Source organism: Centruroides sculpturatus, unplaced genomic scaffold, assembly GCF_000671375.1.
Source record: "Centruroides sculpturatus isolate CEXI.00-Female unplaced genomic scaffold, Cexi_2.0 scaffold2113, whole genome shotgun sequence".
In the NCBI taxonomy this organism is placed as follows: Eukaryota; Metazoa; Arthropoda; class Arachnida; order Scorpiones; family Buthidae; genus Centruroides; species Centruroides sculpturatus.
Genome location: NW_019386229.1, coordinates 49371 through 69108, shown reverse-complemented (window position 1 = coordinate 69108; position 19738 = coordinate 49371). Strand labels below are relative to the sequence as shown.

Below are 19738 nucleotides of genomic sequence, written 5' to 3'. Positions count from 1 at the left end.
AGCCAAAATGAAACCTTGCCTTAGAAGTACAAAAAATAATTAGTATTTACACATTAGCTAATGTATTAAATAATTTATTCTTTTCTTAACGATATTTTCTCTATTGTTTGCATGATTTGCAATGCTTGTGAAAAAGAACAACATAATAAAAATCAAAATATTTTAATATAATAAATTTTTTAAATTGAAAAATAAATTTAAAAAAATATCTATTTGACAATAGAATTAGTAATCTGTTTTCTTTTCTGAATTGAAAAGTTAGATCTTAAATTAGATTTTTTAAAAGTTGATGAATATTAATATAAACAGTTTTCAAAATATTTTTCAATAAATTTTATAATTGTATTTTCCAGGGAAAACGTGGTAGACAAGGTAAACCTGGATCTTCTGGTGAAAAAGGACAAAAAGGAGAACCTGGATTTACAGGTAGAGATGGAGCACCTGGAGAAAAGGTATTTATACCTACCTAACGTAGGAAGAATTAATACTGATATTAAATAATGTCATTTTGCTTTAAAAATTATTAAAAATATAGTTTTAAACTTTTTCATTTACATGATTTAAAATTTAATCAAATAGGGACCACCTGGAGAAAATGGTAGACTAGGATTAGCTGGTAGTCAAGGTCCCATTGTAAGTATTAAAAATTTATATCTTTGTTATTTTTACATGCATACTTTATTTATTGAAAATTAGAATTATTTATTTTTACATTTTTATTCAAATATAAGAGTAGAGAGAATGATACCAAAGGTGCTAAGCATAAAATTTTCAAGAACAAAAATGGATTTGTTCTGAAATTTACATATTTAAGAATATAAAATTTTATTACAGTAGAACCTCGAAAACTCGGCTCTCGATAACCCGGCACTCCGGATAACTCGGGCACATCCTGGCAGAGCAAAAAAATCCTTAGTTAATTAATTTTCATTATAGACAGCTTTATAAAAGTATAAAAGCTCTCATAAAGTATTTTTCTGAGGTCTGTCTTATCAGGTAAATTACTGTACACAGTGTATTCATTAATTTTCATTTTCATGTAGTAAAGGCTCTATGCCTTCATAAAGGACGTACTTTTCCTTTGTTTAAGGGTATTTGGGCAGTTTATTCTCTGTTATATTCTCAAGTAAACAATACATACAAGTACAGTACAGTATTTTCTGAGGAAACACTCGCACTTATTTTTTTTAACCCCATTCCCGATAACCCGGCATTTTCACAAACTCGGCCACCCTTCGGTCCACATTAGGCCGAGTTTCCGAGGTTCTACTGTATTTATAAATAAAAATTTCAATTAATACTTTATAAAGCAAATAAAACTGTTAGGTAACTACAAAAGTTCTGTCTGCTATTTCCAGTTCTTTTAGTTTCTGGAAACATGATGCATCCAATTATAAACTTTTTATCAATGATTGTGACAGTATGTAAGGATATAGTATTTAACATATTTTATTCACCAGTTCCTTAGTCCACAATCCCTCCCTCAAATATCTTACAATAACAGTTCAACATTTCTAGGTTTATATTTATACATAACACTGCTCAGTTATGAAACTGTTGACTGCACATATGATTGTCCACTGCCAAAAGAAGAGATAGCTCAATGGTGATATGTTTGATGAATATGGAGGGTGGTATAGAATTTTCCAGCCAAGGCTATGGAACTTGTCCTGGATCACTTGTGCTGTATGCGTTGTCCTTAAGGAAAACAATGCCTTTGTGATTAACAAGTGCAGGCTGTTTCTGCGGCAGCACATCTTAAATCTGTTGTAATTGTGCCAACTATACATCCACAGTGATTGTTTGGCCAGAGGGAAGAAGTTCGTAATGAATGATTCCAAGAGACTCACAGAAAAAGTTTTCTTTTGATGGATGTTGAGCTTTGGCATATGTGGTATAGATTCACCAGATGATATCCAATGATGGGAACATTTGGTGTTGTATAGAACCCATTTTTATTACATATCAACAACTGGTCCAAAACTGACTTATTATTGCATTGCGAAAGCAGATCAAAAGTCTCTGAAGTATTGTTATTGGTACTCAGTATACATGGAACCAATTTGCACATCTTCCAGGGTTTTCCTAGGTGATGAAAATATAAACAAATAGTTTCATCATTGAGATTGAACCTTTTTGCAAGCTCCTGGTACATTTGTCTTGAATCCAATTATGACTGTCTTCAATTTATCCTCATCAATGATGCTCAGTCTTTCATCACAAGATGCATCTTCAAGAGACTCATCACCCAATGCAAATTTTCCAAACCACTTTTGAGCTGTGTGTTCACTCACTGTGTTCTCTTCAAATGCTTTACGTATGTTCCAGGCTGCTTGCATTGCATTAGTGCCCAGTTTAAACTCATGGAATAAGCACCCTTGAATAACTGCAGATGGAATAGCCATCTTTTCTTGCTCTTTACTGTCTATCAATGCGTACTGTGGAAATCACAATAATCAGTATTAAGACTATTGTGAAGATGAATGATTACCATGTGAGAAGGAAAACAAAGAAAAGCAACTTAACAATAAGTTTATGTACAAGTAGAATATTGATATATACAAAAATTTACAAAGTTATTCACCAGGTCATACATATAGACACATACGAACTATACAGGTTCGTCCATACAATGAGGTTGATATAGTACCAGCCATTTTGGTCAACCCAGACACATGAGTCTTGCACAGAAACTAGTTCTTGGGCAATGTCCACTACTGACAATTGATTTAAACTGTGGCGAATGCCGCCCTTCAATCTGTACCCTTAACGGTTGTAAAATACAAGCAATTACCCCCGGGTGAATGAGTCATCACTTCCTGGAATAAATTCGAACTCACCCCAAAAAGACCATCGACCACCAGTTGTCTTTGTTAGTCGTGTCGTCGTGACATGCTGTACCAAGCACACGAGAAGGACAATAAAAGTTTAGTTTTTGTTACGATCTCGTCTCGTTCATTTCTTCACACACAGCAATGAAAGATAAAGGCAACAACAACCCAAAAACCACATTGGTGAGCCGAACTAAGAACATAATTTGACTAAGAACTACCATTGGAACCTTCATCAGGTACGCTGTTTTCCTTTTCTCAAGACCTCAGTCGTCAGATCATGGCCGAGATTGGAGCGGTAAAAATCCCTCCATACAACTTTTCTGACTCAGCCTTATGGTTCCACATGTGCGAAAGCACATTTTGCGCTAGGATCTCCAAAGCCAATCACGGAAAGTGCCACAAAGTTCAACTACATAGTGGCCCATTTACCACCGGAAGTTGCATCAACGGTTAGAGACATTATTATTTCTCTGGACCGTACAGACCCGTACGGTCACTTAAAGGTGAAACTTATTAAACAATTTGGCGAATCGTCTCAACAGGAGCTACGAAAACTATTGGCTGGAGAACAGCTAGGAGATCGCAAACCCTCCGAACTACTACGTGTTCTAAAGCGTCGGGCAGAAAATTTTCAAATCCCGGACGCATTTATACTAGAATTATTCATACAACACCTTCTGACTTCCGTCCAATCTATCCTAGCCGCCATTACCCCACTCGACATAGACAAAGCAGCGGAGGTAGCGGACTGCATGGTGAAAGTAACCCTTGCAACGATAGCTTCAGTATTGCAACCTGAGAAATCCGATACCATAACCAACAAAATACTAGTCAAAATAGATAAACTTAACAAGCGAATCAATCAACTAACGCAAGCACGTCGGGATTGCAGTGACCATTTTTATTGACGCTCCTGCAGCAGTTCAGGATATCGGAACAATTCAACTCACCACAGTATCAACAACTACTGCTGGCACCACAACAATTTTGGTGCAAAGGCACAAAAATGTACTCCTCCATGTAGTTTTCCAACAAACGAGAGCGGCGAAGTATAGAGGTTGCCTCTATGCTTCGCCAACATGCACTTTGCCGGAACAATCTTGTCGCCTGTTCATCCTAGACAAGAGAACGAACATAAACTTTCTCGTCGACACAGGTTCTGACGTATCAATATATCCAGCCTCCTCATCTCAAAAGAAACGTGCATCTCAAATGACCTCGATGGCAGCAAACACAACTGCAATTCATGTCTACGACCAACGAACATTGACACTTGATTTTGGGTTAAAGAAAATTTTTCGCTGGAAATTCTTTATTGGCAATGTGTCAATGGCAATAATAGGCGTGGATTTCTTGTATCATTTCCATTTGGTACCGAATCTTAGACACAAGTGTCTCACAGACGTTCAGACCAAGGTGAACTCTCCAGGCAGATTATTAGAAACCTTCATCCACTCTATTAAAATAATGACCAACGACTCCATATATCATAAGATATTGGAAGAATTTCCTGAGATTACTAGACCTCCATGTCCTAATCAACCCATAAAACACAACGTAGTACATCATATAGAAACGACTGGTCCGCCTGTAACTGCGAAACCAATTTGGCCTTAGCGATTTTAAGTCTATCGGGTGTTAGGCGCCTAGCACCCGATAGACTTAAAATCGCTAAGGCCAAATTCGATAAGATGATAGCTCTCGGCCATATGCGAACATCAAAAAGCAATTACGCATCATCACTCCACATGGTCACCAAGAAAAACAGTTCACATTGGCGACCTGTGGGAGATTATCGTGCTCTAAATGTACAAACCATAAAGGACAGATACGGCATTCCAAACATCGCAGATTTCACATCGGAACTGCACGGAACACAAATCTTCTTTCACATAGACTTAATCAAGGTAGATGGGTCTCTGATGATAGCATCAGATACCCATCTACCCACCGCACGTGCACAAAACAGCTATAAAACGACACCGTTTGGTCTTTTCGAGAGTACCAGGATGCAATTCAGATTGTGCAACACATCCACAACATTTCAACGGTTCATCGACAAAGTAACCAGAGGACTCTCCTTCACATATGCTTTCGTCGATGACATACTAATAGCATCACGTTCCCAGGAAGAACACATCTCACATCTTCGCGCCTTATTCCAATGTCTCCAGGAATATGGGTTGACCATAAATCCATCAAAATGTACCTTCGGCATACCATCAATCAAATTTCTCGGATTCAAGGTCTTGGAAAAGGGTCTGGAACCACTCCCTGATAGAGTCAGAGCCATCCGAGAATTTCCCAAACCTTCGTCTCTCACTTAACTTAGATGATTCTTAGGTATAATAAATTTCTACAGGAGATGCATCCCTCGAGCAGCACACATCCTCGCCCCGCTAGTGCAACTACTAGAAGGAAAAAAGAACAAGAAACGTATGTCACTCACTCAGAAAACAGAATCACGATCTCTGCAATGGTTAGAAGCGGCAGAACAATTTTTTTTATCAGCTAAGGAAGCACTGGCCAAAGCCACCCTTCTCCACCATCCAATACCCGGAGCTAAACTATGCATATGGATAGATGCGTCAGATGCAGCAGTTGGAGGAGCACTGATGCAATACAACAGGAAATGGGAACCCATCGCTTTTATCTCAGCAAAACTGGCACCAAACCAACACAACTGGTCAGCTTATGATAGAGAATTATTGGCAATATATATGTCAATAAAATGATTTCGCCACATGTTAGAAGGCCGTAAATTCACGATCTACACGGATCAAAAACCGCTTATATACGCCTTCAAACAAAAACCAGATAAATGTTCACCACAACAAATGCGGCATCTCGATTTTATATCCCAATTCTCTATGGACATATGTCATATTCCGGGCACAGCCAACACAATAGCAGATGCTCTCTCCTGCATCGAGATAGATTCTATCACCTCTGCTTCCCCTCTAGACTTCCGAGAGCTAGCCACATCGCAAGCTACAGATTTGGAACTTCATCAATTGTTAAAGGATGCTATGTCACTCAAATTAGAGCTGAAATCCTTTCCACCTAACAAAATCGATCTATACTGTGACACATCATCCGGAATATCTCGCCCCTTCGTGCCGCATAATTTCCGACGAATCATATTCGATCACCTACATGGACTTTCTCATCCAGGAGCAACAGCAACCACTAAGCTAATTTCAAGCCGTTATGTTTGGCCTGGCATGCGGAAGGACATTCGTCAGTGGGCATGACATTGCATCCCCTGCCAGAAATTGAAAATTCACCGCCATGCTTGGGCACCAATAGGGAAGTTTACACTTCCAGAAGCAAGATTTTCCCATCTTCACATGGACCTGATAGGACCACTTCCGCCAGCTGACGGGAAACACTACTGCCTTACAGTGATCGATTGTTTTACCAGATGGCCAGAGGTCATCCCAATTGCCGACATATCTGCTGAGACGGTATGCCGAGCCTTTTTCTCAGGTTGGATCGCAAGATTCGGATGCCCTACTACCATCACCACTGATCAAGGATGTCGATTTGAATCAAACCTATTCCGAGAACTGACCAGACTTCTCGGCACCAATCGCATCCATTCAGCAGCATACCATCCCCGATCAAACGGTTTAATAGAACGATTACATAGACACCTTAAGGCATCACTAATGTCACACGAATCCTCCAAATGGATAGATGCCCTTCCGGTAGTCCTCCTGGGAATTCGTTCAGCAATTAAAGCCGATATAGGCACAACAGCAGCCGAACTGTTATATGGTACCCCGTTAAACTTACCAGCTGACATCATTAGCCCTGACACTCCACGAGTTCCTTGCGAGTCATTTGTCAGTCAACTAAAAACCCACATGGCCAATCTGAAACCGTTAGCAACTTCCGATCATTCCACACAGAAAATTTTCACTCATCCAGAGCTAAAGGAATGTACAATGTTTTCTTAAGATTCGATGCAAATCGACCTCCTCTCCGCCAGCCTTACTCAGGCCCATACAAAGTGCTAGAAAAACATGACAAATCACTAGTAATTGACATCCAAGGTCGCAAATCAACCGTCTCCATTGACAGAGTAAACCCAGCGTATATCTTACAGGACGAATCGCCCCAGGAATATATTATCAAACCCATCCAGTCAAGTCCATCGCAGACACCACTGTCATCAGCAACAGCAAACAACAAAGAACTGGAAACTACCTCTAGAGAAGATCAAACTGTCACGACTAGATCAGGCCGTCACGTTCATTTTCCTAAAAGACTAGTCACCATAATGTAATGTTAAGCAACTCGGTTGACATCAATTCTATGGCTTGTCCCTCACTGGGGGGGGATACTCTGTGGCGAAACCGCCTTTCACATCTGTACCCTTAACAGTTGTAAAATACAAGCAATTACCCCCGGGTGAATGAGTCATCCCTTCCTGGAATAAATTCAAACTCACCCCAAAAAGATTGTCGACCACCAGTTGTCTTTGTTAGCCATATCGTTGAGACATGTGCAGTACCAAGTACGCGAGAAGGACGATAAAAGTTTCGTTTTTGTTACGATCTTGTCTCGTTCGTTTCTTTACACACAGCGACGAAAGATAAAGGCAACAACAATGCAAACCCACAAAACTAACAAAACGTTTCAATCACCCAGTTAGTATTTAAACTAATGCAAACAGATTCCTTTACTTCTAGTCTGATAATATGAGTCAGTATAGATATTGCTTCCACAACACTACATGGTTCCTCAGAACACCTTAACACACAAAGGAAAAAACTAAGACCTTTTTTCTTCACCTGGGTGACATCTCACCCGCCAAAAAGAAAAAGAATAGTGTTGCCAATCTGTGTTACTTTAATTAAGTACCACTTCCCTCTCCTTGTGGTGTGCCAATCCCCTATACCGTAAACAAAAAAAAATTGTGTGTAACCTAAAAACCTGTGATGACATAATACCCATATCTGCAACTTTGCTCATATAATTTTTGTTTGTGCATTTTTTCAATATTATTATAACAAAAATTATATGGGCAAAGTTGCAGGTATGGGTATGCATTGATACATAGTGAAGAGTGAAGAAATGCAAAAACATTTTTTGGTTGCCTGATAACAGAATTACATACAAGATTCAACTAAAAAATGCCTATTTATGTATGATGCACTACCTACAGCATCAGTAATAGATGTGACAATTGTAAAATACTCATATGATTCAAGCACTAAATATGTTATTTGAAGTGTCAGATAAATTTTTTATTTCACTCAATAACAGGTAAACATAATTATATTTTTTAATCAAAGTGTAATTAATTTGTAATTTATAATTGAAATTAATATTTTATTGAATAAATAAGTCTATTGTATTTGTTTAGCTTTGTGTTGTGAAATTAAAGTTGTGCTATATCAGTTCCTAAATACATACAATGTAATTTAAAATTTTTGAAAATAAATTTGTTACATATTAGTTTTTAAATATTTATTGTTATTTAAAGATAATACCTTGAAATATATTTAATATTTAGTGTTTAGATGATCTAAATAATAATATGAAAATGTACAATGACTATCGATTCTTACATTGTTACAATTGTTTTATTTTTGATTAACTTATATAGAAAGAAAAACAAAAGAATCTACAAATTAACAGCAAACAATTTTTTATTCTTACAAGTCACTACAACATTCTCATATGTTACAGTTGAACTCTTACAGTTTTTATTATTATAATATTTTGTGACTATTATACAGATATAATAGTTATAAGATCTAGTATATCATTAAAGAAATAGAATTAAAATGTATTATATACTAAATGAATATTGTTTCTTAGAATTAAAATGTATTATATACTAAATGAATATTGTTTCCATGAGTGTCCTATAATAAGGGTAGCATTTTTAAGGCACTCTAGAGGCATTACTGACGTTACCTGATGTGCAATTGGACTACAATTGTAATCTTTTATATCCTGTCTGAGACATACCTGTATGTTGAGTTTTACAGTAAACAAAAAATTCTATCTGGATATGTAGCTTTTTTTGTTGAGTGTATTCCCCAATATTTATCTAAATCTGTATGATATAAATATTAAGATATTAGTATTAACAAAAGAAAGCAGATCATTTTTAGATTAACTTAGAAGTAAACATTTTTTTCTGTTGTCTTATTCTAAAAACTATAGACATAAACATACATCATCATTTTTTACTATGGAGGAAATCCATAAGAAAAACTTTAATTATTGTAAAATTAATAGTTCTTATAAAAACTCAAAAAATCAATAATCCAGCAAGTAGAAATTAATTTATCAGAAGAATTAACATTTTCAATCATATTTAACAGTCATAGTCATAGAATTATATGAGCCATTGATTTTGAAAGTGGGGCAAGTCCGTTTTTTGAAAAAAATAAGTTAAAGCTGATTCTTATTACAAATTAACATAAAATTTATGTTTTTAATCAATTCACAAAAATAACTTTTAATATCAGAATAAATTTGTTACTAGTAATTTATATCGTCTTTGATATTTATTGTGAGTTGATTTTGAAAGTGAGGCAAGTCCACTTTTCTGTATATTCCCTAGGATTATTACAAATTAATACAGAAATGTTGCAAACATATTGCATTTTTAGTACATAAAATGAAAAGTGAAGACTTCTATTCAACCAAACTTCTGGAGGAAACTTGAAAAGAACAAAAAATACTGACGGAGAAACTCAATTGGTTGAATATTTTCTGGATAAGATTTTCAAGAAATGTGCCATATAAATTGTTTTATAAAACATCCATGGAAAAAGATTCTCAATTTAAACTTGATTTATCACCAACATAGGGTAGGCCAAGTAGTTTCGGAAAAATACTATTATCATCTATAATAATCCAATGATTGCCTAAATATTCGGGCTATAATCAAATAATTAATACAAATAAATTTGGTACTAGAAGTAAGCATTATATTAACTCATCAGGCTTTGAGATGTGTATTATAGTATTATCATTATTAAATGCAAAAACTAGGCCTATTACTAAAGAAAAATATAAAGATATGATGGATTTATTACACTATGTGTAGTACCACCATCATGAATACTTTAAAAATCTGCACCATCTAAACTAAGAAATATAATTATAAGCATGCAACTTATTACTGAATATTTTTTCTTATTTTCTCCACTTTTTTCCTATAAAATTAAATTTATTTTTTGTTTTATTGTAGCTTTCCAAAAGACATGAAATGTTGAAATAAAATAAATAAAATATTCAATTTTTTTGTTGTTATAATTATATTCCATTTAAAGAAAATCAACGTTTTCAACAAATCATTGCTTTGAAAGTGAAGCAAGTCCATTGGTACTAGTACATACCAAAACCATGGTTTTTTTCACCTAACACAGATAACCATTATTGCATATTAAATTTTCATGAAATAAGACCACAAAAAATATAAAATAAGCATATTACTGCTTACAAATATTTTTAAACCCATTGAAATGCAAACCATTAAATATCTAGCAATAACATAAAATGGACTTGCCCCACTTTCAAAATCAACAGCTCATATATAGAACAAAATTTAAAAACATATGATGACTGTTAAATATATTTTAAAATGTTACCTTTTCTAATAAATTAATTTCTACTTGTCTGGGTTATTGGTTTTTCAGTATTTTTATAGTAATCTCATCTAGTTTTTTATGTAAATTTTAATTAATAGTTTCTTGATAACAAGCACTGAGTTCAGCGTTAATACGATTTTTCTTATATCGCAAGTACTTTCGGCAAGTATTACAAGGTCTGTTCAAAAAGTATCATACCTTTGGTTGGCAAAAATACATTTATTGATTTTGAGGTACAAAACCCTAATCCCCTTCAAAGTAGTCTTCTTGGTAGTGTATACACTTCTTCCAGCATTCCTGCTATTGTTGGAAACACTGCTGAAACGCATCTTTTGGAATGGCCAACAGCCAGTCCATTGCATTCCGCACAATGTCTTCTCTTGACTAAAATCAGGTTCCTTTTAGCGGCATTTTCAGCTTGGGAAATAGCCAAAAGTCACACGGAGCCATGTGGGGAGAGTACGGAGCGTGACGAACCAGAAGAGTGTTGTGTTTGGTGACGAAAGCCCGAATCAGATGCGCAGAATGGCCGGATGCATTATCACAATGAAGCTGCCAAGTTTTGATCAACCACAGATCCGGTCGTTTGCATCGCACAGCATCAGAAAGATGACGAAAGGACCTCCTGGTAGTACTCCTTTGCGATGGTTTGGCCTTGTGGTGCGTACTCACGACACACCACCCCACGAGAGTCGAAAAAACTGTCAACATGACCTTTGATATTGCTGCGGACCTGCCGCGCTTTTTTTGGCCTCGAGGATCGTCCCCGAAAGCCTGCTGAATCTTGCGAATGGTTTACACTCAGGTATCGCCAAGGTTTTTGGCAAAATTTGATGTAATATCGCTGCTCATGTTGTTCAGTCATTTTCCAACTTAGTGGAATCCGACGAGAGCTCGCTACATGTCCTCACTCATAGGTTGACTGCCAACGACTGACGCTTCCTGCAGGCGGGAAAAAATTTAGGGCTGTGCATGACTGTCCCCTCCACAACTTCACCGAAAGAGGCTTCCTGCGCATCATTGGTTTACGCGGAAAAAATAAAAGTCCGATACTTTTTGAACAGACCTCGTATATCATCGTCCTCAGGCGAAAAAGAACAAATTTGAAAATTAGAACGTGCAGAGTGTTCCAAGTAGAAAACGGAAAATTTTTCTTGTCAATTTTTAAATTATAACGTTCAGTAATTCCGTTGGTCACGTGCAACAAGCTTTTGCGGGCGTTCGAAATATCTTAAATCCACATGATTAGCAGCGCATGCGTTGAGGAGCGATCGTACTAATTGTGCGACTCTTGGCACTTTTTGCTGTTTAAACGCTGGTATAAAAATCGACTTGCCCGAAATATGGGTTACTTTATACCAGCATTTAAACAGCAAAAAGCGCCAAGAGTCGCACAATTAGTACGATCGCTCCTCAACGCATGCACTGCTAGTCGTGTGGATTTAAGATATTTCGAATGCCCGCAAAAGCTTGTTGCACGTGACCAACGGAATTACTGAACATTATAATTAAAAAAATTGACAAGAAAAATTTTCCGTTTTCTACTTGGAATACTCTGCACGTTCTAATTTTCAAATTTGTTCTTTTTCGCCTGAGGACGATGATATAATACTCGTCGAAAGTACTTGCGATATAAGAAAAATCGTATTAACGCTGAACTCAGTGCTTGTTATCAAGAAGCTATACAATTTTGGTGTGAGTGTTATTTATTTACCTGTTTCTAATTAATAGTTATTATATATTCTGTTATTTAGGGTCCTCCAGGAATAACCATTCCTATGGGTGAAGCACTTCCTGGTCCAAGAGGAACTCAAGGAGTGCCAGGAGACAGAGGCCCTCCAGGTGTTCCAGGTAAATTTAAAATATTTAAATAAACTTATTTATTTAAAAGTCTTCCCTTAAGAGCAGTTTCTTGATTCCCTTTTTTAATTTCTGACTTAAGTAATTAGTTAAGCATCATAAGTTGGATGCAATGTGTAGTGTAAAAAAATTATCTAAATATTTTACAGTTGTCTCTAAATCAAAGATTTAAATTTATCTCTCTTAATTTTTACTTTAGGAATCCCAGGATCTACGGGACCTGTGGGATTTCGTGGTTTGCCAGGCAATCCAGGTCCAGCAGGAGAAGAAGGAGCAATTGGACCTCCAGGACTAATTGTTAGAGGCGACCCAGGAGAAGATGGTTTGTTATTTATTTAATTGTTTATTATTGCTATGTAAAATATATTTTAAAAATTCAGTAAATGTCTATTTTAAATAATATGAATTCATAAAATATTTTCCATAATAAAGTGCATTTTCCACTTTACTATTACCAATTTTACATACTATTTAGTATGCTGCCACTTTTAATTTTTTTTAACTTTTTTTTTTTATTGTTTTTAGTGGGGTTATGGGGATCAATCCAGATCATGTAGGACTTTACAAAATTAAAAAAAAAATACTAAATATAAATATTTTATACCATATAAATATTTTATACCATATAAATGTTTTGTTTTATATAGGATTTCCAGGTATACCTGGTCAACGAGGAAGACAAGGACCCCCAGGTTTACAAGGTCCCAGAGGTGAAAAAGGACAACCTGGAATTACAGTATTTGGTCCTCCTGGTAGTGATGGACGTCCTGGAAATGATGGAATTCGTGGCTTACCAGGTGAAAGAGGTGAACCAGGACCACAAGGTAAATAAAGAAATTTAATGTTTAATCTTTTTCCATTGATATCTGTTTCAGAATTTATTCAATTAAGAAATGAACAATAAAGATTTTATTTTCCACAATCTTCAGTATAATAAAATTTTGATTGAATGACATTAGAAAATATAAATACAAATTTATAATGAGAATATCTAAAGAAAAATAGTATAAGCTTAGATTAACACATGCTTAATATTGATTCTAGTGAAACATAGATTAGCATAATACAAATACAAATAGAAGAAGTATGATAAAGTGATAACTTTTTGTATAAACAGACATTGAAAAAAATGTTTGTTTTTTATAATTGTATATACAGTGAAAACTGCTTAGGCGACCACCTGCATTTGACGGGCACCTGCCAAAATGGGCAAAAATTTCTGGCACAGAATAGTTTATCCATAGTGTCTTCATATAAGTTACCTGTATTAAACGACCACCTGTGTAACGCGACCGCGGGCATCGATTTTTGGTCCGAAACAACATATAACACCTGTAATAAGCGACCACTTTCGCGAATGTATCTGGTCTAAACTATTGTAAGAACCCATCTCAACAACTTTTCCGCCTCCTAATATAATGAATTAGTCTAAACTCTCGTTCGAACCCATCCCGGGCACTTCTCCCACCCTTGAAATTAGGTGCAGGTGTTAATAAATTAGTCTAGCAACAAAGGAAATTCATTTCAGTTTGTTGGAAAATGTCCGAAATGCAAAGTGCTGTCGTTAGAAGATCGTATTAAAGTTATCACAACAGCAATTAGCGGCGAAGTTTAACTGTGGGAAAACAAAATTTATTTTACCCTAGACCTACAGTATTTTCCTTGGGGGTGTAAAATATTGTACACGATACAATTAATCGGCTGATCTCATCGTTTGATAAAATCTATTTTTATTTATTTATTTTGAAGCTCATATACAGTACACGTGCGATAAATAGTTTCTGTATCAACCTACCTTATTTCCACGATGTTTTTAGAAAAATAATATCCAAGTAATTTTCGCAGGCAGAATATTCAAAAAACAATAAACGCATTAATGCAAAAATCAGTTTTACTTCCTTTTTCGATTCCGCGATTGTAATGAAATCGTATAATGAGAAAAAATAATAAAATCGTTTTATTATTAATTAATAATTTTTCTTATTGTACTTAATTAATTAAGAAAAGATTAAATATTAAAAAAATACAGTATTTTTAAAGTTAAAATAAGATTAAACTAACGAAAACCAAAAGCAAAGTGATGGAGAGATAGGAGGCGCTTGTATATTGATGACGTAATACACGTAACTGAGGAGAGAACGAAAAGAACCGAGTCGAATTAATTAAGTCGGAAAAAAAGAAAGTGTGCATTATAATCGAGAAAATGCGACTATTGTATTAATGTTTAAAGTATTGGTGTTAAATCTGTCTTATAATATCACGACGACTCCTGTAAATCGGGTTATCTGATAAGAATAAAATACAATACCAATACAGCCCTATCGTTGAAAAAATTCGCTTATTTTTGCTCATCTCGAGTTTTGCTTAATAGAAATGGCTAAAAAGTGCGCAAAATACGTACGGAAATACGGTATTACAGCAACACCTGTATTGGACGACCACCTGCCTAAAAGACCACTTTTTGTAGGAACTGTGGGTGGTCGCCATAGACAGGTTTTACTGTATTTTATCTGATGCTGTCTTAAAATTGATCTTACTATAGCTTATACTATAATTTGTCTTAAGTAATTCAACATATCTTCAAATATTTTTTAATTAAAAACTTTTTGACACTGAATGATGAAAAATTGTTAATAAATAAAAATACAATAAAACCTCAATTTAATGGACTAACTCAGACAAGAGGGTATCTGTAAAAGCCAAAAGTCTATTATATAATAATGTAGGTTTTTCCAAATGCATATGTAAAAAAATTGACAAATTAGTTAGTTCATTTGTTTTTACTTACATAGATATTTTGTGTAATTAAAATTAAAATTAATTTGTATGAGAAGTTTAATTTTACAGAAAAGTTTTTTATGCATATTATTGCTTATGTACTCACTGTAGTCCTGCAATTGTAATAAGCACGTATACAATCTAAATCAACAAACATTTTTTGGAAAATATATTTTAATTGTATTTAACTAAACAAATAATGTTCTTAAAAAGAAAACAAAATTTTTAATTTGACAAAAACAAAAAAATTCCTATTTATTTGTCTTGTATATTGAGACAATTCCAATCCTGCTCATAACTTCTGGCATAAAGTTAAGAGCAGTGATATCTTGAATTAAAAAAAATTAACCTGTTAATTTAATTACATATTAAAAGCATTTTAAAATTGACAGGGTGCTAATTTTTATGTATGAAATATTGGACTGGAAATTTTGTTCATTAAATCAAAAGTTTGTTAAATTGAGGTTTTACTGTAATTATTAACTTTCAAATGTATTCTGAAATGTACTTTTATGATTAAACACTAAATTTTGAAGCATTTTGTTTTGCTACATATAGTCTGTAGATTTAAAATCAGTGATACACCCTTGAAAAATAATCTAAAAAATTAGTAAAATTACTGAAAAATAAAATATATTGCTAAACAAAGTCATGATAGTATCTATCAATTTTTAAAAATTTTGTATTTTGACATCCTGATGATGAAAATTTTTTTTCTGAAGATCGTATTATCTGTTATTTAAACATTATATATATAATACTGTATATTGCATCTGTGAGATATATATATTTTTACAGGGGGTCCACTTACACATCTATTCAAGGACAAGAGATCTTTTCTGCATTGCACAAGTGTATGCATGTGGTGCATGCTTGTTCCAGAGCTAAAATAAATGAAGGAAATCAATTTAAGATGCAATTTAGCATAGCTTACAAATAATGTCTGACTTTAAAGTGTAAAGACAACATTGTAGAAAGTGATACAAAAATTGAGCTTTATTTTGTTATGGAACATGTTTAAAGTGACTGTCTTCAGTAGCAATACAAAGCTGTAGACAGTTGAGCATTATGGATAGCATGTATCATTCCTGGTGTTACTGTTATTGTGCTCTTGTATGCTATCTCTCCAGTTCTTCAACATCGTGCAGCACTGCTGGGTACACATCATAAACCAATGCTTTAGGTGATTCCACAGGAGAAAAATCCAGAGAGATCAGTCATGTCTGGGGAATCCGGTGGTCATGGAACAGAGCTGTGTTGTCATATCTAGTGATTGTAAAACCAGTCTGCAAGCAATTGACACATGTCTATCTGGAAATGAGTTGGTACACCATTGTGCTGGTACCAAACCTGCTATAGTTGTGTCAATGAAAAGTCATCAAGTTATTTTCCCACCATCATGTTTAGAAAGTTCAGATATCAGTCACTATTCAGGTTTCATCTGTTTGTAGAACTTGCTCTGCCTAATGACATTTTTTAAAATGAATCAATCTTTTGCTCCTGGATAGATATTTAAGTATTGTTATTTTAGCAGTGGAACAAGTATGTGGTGCGTGCTTATTCCAGTCATGAAATTCTAGAAAGATCTCTTTTGCCCCAAGACAGATGTCTTGGGGCAAAAGAGATCAAAAGTATGTATCAAAACAAACTATGTATGTACCTTGTACAGTACATACATAGTTTGTTTTGATCAATAATAAATTAATATAATTTATATCACATTTTTAATAGTTGGTATAATATTAGACAAATTCAAAATTACTCTTTCTGCTGTAATTTTCATTGTTTTTCCATTATAGATTTGATTTAATTTGATGCAAGATTTGTTACTATATTTGGTTTACAGAAAGCTTTTTGAGGCACATGCATATTTTTTATTAAATTTTTGTTTATGAATTATTTTATTTTATGTTATATAGTTATATATAAATTTTTTAATATTTTTATTACAGGTGATAAAGGATTACCTGGAATTGGTGTTCCTCGTAGGGGACCTCCAGGTCCACAAGGTCTTCCAGGATATCCTGGAGATTATGGACCTCCAGGAATACCTGGTACTGATGGACTTTTTGGTTTCCCTGGAGAGCGTGGAGATGATTGTGGATATTGTCCACCTGGAATACCTGGTTTTAAAGGTTCACCAGGAGATGATGGAAGAGATGGTAAAAAAATTTTAAAATATCTATTACACGTTTTTTTCTTATTTATTAATAGTTTATATTAAATAAAATAAGATTTTGACTTTTGGTGTTAATATATTTTTAAAAAAACAAAAAACTACAAAAACATGCAAGTACTTTTAACAGTAGTTACTTCTGTCATCCTCAAACAGAGTTAAAAAATTCAATGTTTTTTTTTTTTAATTTTATATGCCTGAAGAACAGTTTAATTTAAATAGAATCTCAATTCAAATTCAAACATAATAAAGAATTAGTTACAAAAATTAATGAGAATTGCAGTTTTTGAGTGAGCATAAATAAACACGTTAGTAAAAATTCAATACTAGAGATGAAATTATCACAAAATACATGGAAATTACATTAAAATAATGATCTGGTGATTTCTATAAACTGAGAATTATTGATGCAAACAATTAATAAATTTGTGAATTATATTACATTCTTAGGACCAAATATGCTAGAATATCTTTAATAGTGTGGAGGATTAATACAGTACTTTATAAAGAGACAAGCAGTGATCAAGAATGTCCAGAATTGGCCAATTACATTGTTGCATGTAGTTAATGAGTAAAAATTTCCACAAAAAGTACTCATTGATTTTTGCACTGCTTGAAGAGTTGTATGTACACAGGGATAAAAATTACATGTTAAAGCAAGTGTGGATAGCTTAATTGTTTGTTTGTGCTGTCTTATATCTGTTTGGTGTTCTTTGAGACAGCATGCTAGTGTTCCAGTCATTGCACTGATTCAGTATTATGTAGTAACATTGTTCTATATATCTTTAGAGTTACCTGATAAATGCCTTGATAAATGTGCATGGGAATCTGATAATATTCCTGTTGTAAGTCGAGGGTCAACAAAATCTTTTTGCCATGCAATATTTGTATAAGTCTTAAATGTTTGGTTATGGGCACTGGATTGGGCTATCCTGAATGGGGAAATGTTTGTATTGAGTTTAGAATGAATTTCCGCTATCTGAGCTAGTAGTTCACAGACTGTAGTGACCATTTGCAAAATATCAGTTCTAGACTGGTCTGTAGTCAAGTTGTTCTGGATGGTGTGAACAGAGTTGTGAGTATATGAGTCCATTATTTCCCAAATTTTGTCTGCCATAGTAGCCAGAGTGGATAGTCCTTCATTACTGGCTAGAAGGATCTGCTGAGTCTATAGTGGGAGCCTTTGTAACCAAAGAGAATGAATTATATCATCTCTTATCTTGCTCATAGCTAGTTCTCATGTTCTATGGAGTATCTGGGATGGTTTCTGGTCTCCAAGCTTGAGGTTTGGGGTGAGGAGATGTAATCACCATTCCTCTGAGTCAGTGAAACATTCTATGAGTTTAGTCTTTAGTGCGTTGTACATATTTGTTGTAGGTGGATGCTGGACATTATCATATACTTGTGTAAGGACATCAGTTTCAAGTGCAGCCACAACGTAGTGGAATTGTGTTGAGTCAGTTGTTATTCCCAAGATGATGAAATGAGACTCTCTACTTGTGTAAAGTATAATGCTGGATTTGCCTTCCAAAATTGGGCTGCTTTGAAGGCAACATGATGAATCTCGTTGGAGGGAGGCCAAGTATCTTCTGCATTCATTTTTAGTGGGAATGAAGATGTTCTTACCTCTGCTGTCAAATGTGTTGCAGAAGGTAACATGATGAATCTCATTGGAGGGAGGCCAAGTATCTTCTGCATTCATTTTTAGTGGGAATGAAGATGTTCTTACCTCTGCTGTCAAATGTGTTGCAGACGAAAAACGTTGTATAGTTCAAAGTTTGGGTCACCAGTTGTGTGGTCGTCTTGGAATTTGTGTTTGCCATTGATGGTAGTTAGCACAGATAAAACAAACAATGCTGAGGTAACTAAACAAACATTTTATTTAACAAAGAATGTTGTATATTGCTCAGACCATACGTACAAGACTTTTTGCGAGCTGATGACAAATATCCTTTTTCTCTTTGGCACACACTGACCACTCACGTCACGTGGTCTTTTTCTTTGTATTATGTACATACACTTCACTTTCCAAAATACTTATTTGTCAAAATTTCTTAGAACAAAATTACAACTTGCAAATCTACATTCATCAAAGAACAGTTTTTTAAATCCTCACAATTTTGTGATAATTGTGAGGAATTATCACAAAACTTTCATTTTATTATTTGTTTAAGTTTAATTTAATACCAACAAAACAACATGTTTTATGAAAAAAATTAATATTTTTGATTTTCAGGTCTTGCTGGTCCTCCAGGATTTCAAGGATTACCAGGGCCTCGTGGTAGAAAAGGAGAGCCAGGAAATCCTGGGTTTCAAGGAATTAAAGGATATCAAGTCAGTAAAAACTTTTTATAAAGAACAATGTTTTCTGTTCTTAATACATAAATTTCAAAGTCCTTATTAAAATGAAGTTTGCATTTTCAACAGAAGTTGAAATTGTAGTATTTCATTAAATTAAAAAAGAAATATAT

The 19738-nt window shown here is 34.4% G+C and overlaps 1 protein-coding gene across 1 annotated transcript in view; it reads left to right on the top strand.

Moving 5' to 3' along the window:
* Positions 1 to 314: 314 nt before the first annotated feature.
* LOC111614176 (collagen alpha-2(IV) chain-like) overlaps positions 315 to 19738 on the top strand; it is a gene marked incomplete at its 5' end in the record, with an annotated part of 67777 nt that continues 48353 nt past the window's right edge. Inside the window, 7 exons of the mRNA XM_023355559.1 lie at positions 315 to 452; positions 580 to 633; positions 12208 to 12304; positions 12513 to 12635; positions 12961 to 13137; positions 17044 to 17253; positions 19504 to 19601. Coding sequence (XP_023211327.1) covers positions 315 to 452; positions 580 to 633; positions 12208 to 12304; positions 12513 to 12635; positions 12961 to 13137; positions 17044 to 17253; positions 19504 to 19601 — 897 coding nt within the window. The remainder of the gene's footprint in view (positions 453 to 579; positions 634 to 12207; positions 12305 to 12512; positions 12636 to 12960; positions 13138 to 17043; positions 17254 to 19503; positions 19602 to 19738) is intronic.